The 4,481-nt window shown below is 40.8% G+C and overlaps 1 protein-coding gene across 1 annotated transcript in view; it reads right to left on the reverse strand.

Moving 5' to 3' along the window:
- Positions 1-4,481, reverse strand: part of LOC101846310 (thymidine phosphorylase) — a gene marked incomplete at both ends in the record, with an annotated part of 19,893 nt that overhangs the window by 11,107 nt on the left and 4,305 nt on the right. The window contains 1 exon segment of the mRNA XM_013088005.1: positions 1,981-2,108. Coding sequence (XP_012943459.1) covers positions 1,981-2,104 — 124 coding nt within the window.

Consider the following 4,481-nt stretch of genomic DNA (forward strand, 5'->3'; position numbering starts at 1 on the left):
GTGTGTGTGTGTGTGTGTGTGTGTGTACACGTGGTGAAACACCAAACCAAATTGCCAGGATATCTTATCTTATTAAACCTGTGGAAAAATGCTTTTCTGAAGGTTCACCTTTTTGCCATTTGCCATTCTGTCCTCCCTTCTCCCGTATTTTCTTTATTCTACTCTCTATCATTTTTAAAGAAAGAAAAAGCGAACTGAATCGACCACCGAGGGATCTTAAACATGCACAACTTTCACACAGGACGTCCGAGATTTTTCGCCCTTGTCCGACAAGACTAGGTCTAGATCTTACCTACCATACGATCAGGGGTGTGGCTGAAAGACAGCAGTATGAAGGAGCCAAGAAGAAGCAGAAAGAGTCAGGAGCCCAGATGAGGGGGCAAAGGAGGGGAAGGGGTGGGGACAGAAAGTGGAGACGAAAGCAGACGACAGAACATTGTTAGAGAACGGGAAAGGATGTGGAAGGAGAAAATCTTAGAGAAGAAAATTTTCCGTCGGTATCTGGATTCGAAGACGGGACCTATAGAATGAGAGGCGAAGACCTTAACCTGTAGGCCACGAGAGTCCCCCTCTCCTTAATTTAACGCTCATCCGTCCATTTCCGATAGGGCCGATCCAAATGGATGCTGGAGAGCCTTCAAACTCCCCGAAACAACCCAAGTTCAGAACGCCCCGTTAAGAATTCGGCCCGCGATGAACAGCTAATCTGGTTCGTCGCCATGCCACAATGCGGGAAAAACAACAACGAATAAAACAAAACCACAACGAATAAAACAAAATAGCAGCAACAAAAACAACAAATAAAAAACCCTTGGAAAATGTGTTCGTAACACCCTCAGGACATGGTGATCAAATTAAAGTACGTAGCCTATTCATTGAACTCTAACTGTGAAAACTGCACGTCCTTTTATAGACTTCGTAACTTCTAACTAATGTATCACACTCTTGCACCGATGACTTTGGTAGCGCAGTGGTTAGGCAAGCGGACCCATAAACATGACGTTATGTCCTCGGGAAAGGCAATTTGCCCGAATTTACCCTTTGGCTCACGGTTTTTTCAGCGATGGACGTTGCACTCGGAGGTCCCACCTCTTAAATCACCTAATAGTGTTGACAGGGGCGTTAAACCTATACCATTTTACCAATTTCACAGCGTTGCAAGGGGCATTAAACCTTGGGGGAAACGTTTTTCTGTAGGTTCGCCTTTTTTGCCATTTGCCATTCTGTCCTCCCTTTTCCCCTATTTTCTTTCCACCTGGTGATCAAATTAAAGTACGTAGCCTATTAATTGAACTCTAACTGTGAAAACTGCACGTCCTTTTATAGACTTCGTAACTTCTAGCTAATGTATCACACTCTTGCACCAAGGACTTCGGTAGTGCAGTGACCGTTAAGTAACCAGACCCATAATTGCGACGCTATGTCCTCGGGAAAGGCAATTTGCGCGAATTTACCATTTGCCTCGGTTTTTTTCGGAGAAGGACGTTAAACTCACTCAAATTTAATAACCTAATAGAATAGTGTTGGCTGGGGCGTAAAGCCTATACCATTTTCACCGTTTACTCTTGCACCCTTTTAATACGATACATTTTTTCCTTAAACACATTAGTGTGTTGTAGTGAACAAAATTTACAGTTATAAGGCCGCACTCGGTATTCTCTTCGTTATCCGGGCCATTTTGAATTTTAAAAAAAAAGAAAAGTTTAGTGACTCACCCCCCCCCCCCCCCCCCCCCCCCCCCCCCCCCCCCCCCGGGTGGAACTCCTATCTTCGTCCTTACTTTTTGTATACAGTATACGGTGCTCCCCAAAATAGTATCCACACGCACTGATATTATAGTCGTCATCACTGGCACTTTTGAGGATTTAGAAACATCTTTTTTTCTACTGTTCTCTATGAGAGAGCCGAAAGAGAATAATTGAAATAATTGTAGAGTACAATCTTTGACCTAAAAATGATATAACTTCTGCTTGAACTTGCCAATTTGTGAGTCCCCCATGTCCTCCTTGGCAACACCCTGAACAAACATTTGGATTTCCTCGTCACTGAGTTCCTGGCCATCCCTTTTCTTGGCAATTAGGTCAGGGTAGCGGACTGGTGCCATTTTTCTGTGGAATGATAATATAGGCCCCATCATTAGAACAAATCGAAACATTCGTTTCTGTGCAATAATAATATAGGCTCATCAGTAGAAATAATATGGGCCCAATCAATAGAACAAATCAGAACATTCCTTTGTGTGGAATAATAACATGGGTCCTATCATTAGAACAAATCAAAACATTTGTTTCTGTGCAATAATAATATATATAGGCCCTATCGTTAGAACAGTTAATCAGGACATTCGTTTCTATGGAATTATAATATTATAGGCCCTATCATTAGAACAAATCAGAACTTTCTTTAAAAGCCGCCTATGTGATTTTTATAGAAATACGAATTTGATGGCAATGGACAAACTCATGTATATCTGCCCACTTAACACACTAGGGAATCGTAGCTTTTTTTCAGAGCATCCGAGCAACGGAATAAATAGAAAACCATGATCGCCGATGTCTGTAGCAGATTTGGCACTGGATGATGATGATGAATGTCTGGTATATTGCATACTAGACTGGCTTAGTGGACAAAGCAGAATACTCTGAGATCAGAACTGCAAGAATGGTATCTAAAAGGTTGTAGCACTATCCTTTAAGTAAAGAAGCACATCAACACAAAAGTTATCATTTAGTGCTGGGAAAAAGTAATACAGACCGACAGAAACAACAGAAAAATGGTGAAACGGTATTGGGTTAAAGCCCCTATCAACACTCTCAGAGGACAAGTAAAGAGGGAGTTCCTTCCACCAGTGGCGCCCTCCAGCCACCCGCATAGCACTATCGATCATGTCTTCTCTCAGTATATCATATCTTCTTCAATCAGTAGGTCAAAAGTATCTTTCAAAGAAATTTAGATGTCTATATGTAATTCTTAAAATAAATATATCCCGAAGCATTTGATTGTGGCCCAAATGAAGGTTTCCAGACAGTTTTAGGGAAAAGAGGCCTGAGAGGAAAAATTAATGTGAACCTTTCGACAAAATAGTCTACATTGTATGATATTATGCTCTGAATTTATGTGTTCTGTCCGTATAGGTCAGAATGACAGAATGACATCCCTGGATATCTTAATTACGTATCGGGTAATAATAATTATTGTATTTATATAGCGCACATTCACGGTCTACAACATGCTCTGTATGTACTTTACTTTATAACCTTGATTACCTCAACAAATGCTAGAACACTCAAAAATATTCTCGGCTTCCCGAGAAGCAATTAGTGCAAGCTGTGGATTACAGGCACTCAAACACTAACAAACTGATACGATCTTTCGCTGTCTATAGCCGAGTACCCATTTCCCCCTGGATAAAGAAAGGAAAATTCGTGTTCAGTCAGTAAAGTGCCCTTCCCAAGAACACAACGCCGGGCCCCTAACGGGATTCGAACTCACGTCCTTACGGTTGCAAGTCCGAGAGCCGAACCAATAGGCCACCGACGATCAATGATACATTCTTGGCTCACCATCTACAATTCTTAATTTGAATGTATGTTGATGAACAGTGGCACCAGAGGAAGTGACCTCTTAAACAATGACGAATATCACTTTTTTGTACGCTACTAACGTTTGCTTGTAATCAGATAATTTCATAGACACGCAAAGAAAGATTTATAAGAAAATCTGGAAAAGGCTTTGATAATTATTTTTTTTTAGAAATGGAAGAGGGCTAAGGTATTCTCAAAGATGGCACATGTTATCACATGTATTACAAAAAGAAAAGCATGAACATAAGAACGCACTTTACCTACCTCGGGTAATATTTTTTTCCTCTCGTCTTTTATGGTCAACGTGTTTTAAAAAAATGATGTTGTAGAGCACCAAGGCTCACATGCAGAGTGAGAGGTTTATATACAAGACATGGGCACTAGAGTGTCAAGACTTTGTTCAAACTATTTGACGATACACACACAAACACACACACACACACACACACACACACACACACACACACACACACACACACATACACACATACACACACGCAACTTTTTGTTTGGTTTTGAATTATGGGGAGTGAAGGGGTGAGACACAATAGGGCGGGTGCGCTTTCAATTCTGCAAGCCTTTTCTAAACATTGGTCGAACGTCTTTAAATATCTTAGCAATGGGGGAATGTGGACAACATCATCCATCTTTCACTTATCATCTACAATATATATGCAAAAGCTTGATATTGGTATAAGCTACTGGTAGTGCATGACAATATGTAGGCAAGGAATGTTCTTTGCAAGCATACTACACATTTATATGACAAAAAAGAGCAGAGTCATTGAAATGAGAAAACTGTTGTGTACATTGAGGTTTGGATACGTATGTTGGTTTTTTCGTTTTTGTTTTGTTTAGGGGTGGGGATCTGGGTTTTCTTCTTTTTTTTTGGGGGGG

This window comes from Aplysia californica, unplaced genomic scaffold (genome assembly GCF_000002075.1).
Source record: "Aplysia californica isolate F4 #8 unplaced genomic scaffold, AplCal3.0 scaffold00668, whole genome shotgun sequence".
In the NCBI taxonomy this organism is placed as follows: Eukaryota; Metazoa; Mollusca; class Gastropoda; order Aplysiida; family Aplysiidae; genus Aplysia; species Aplysia californica.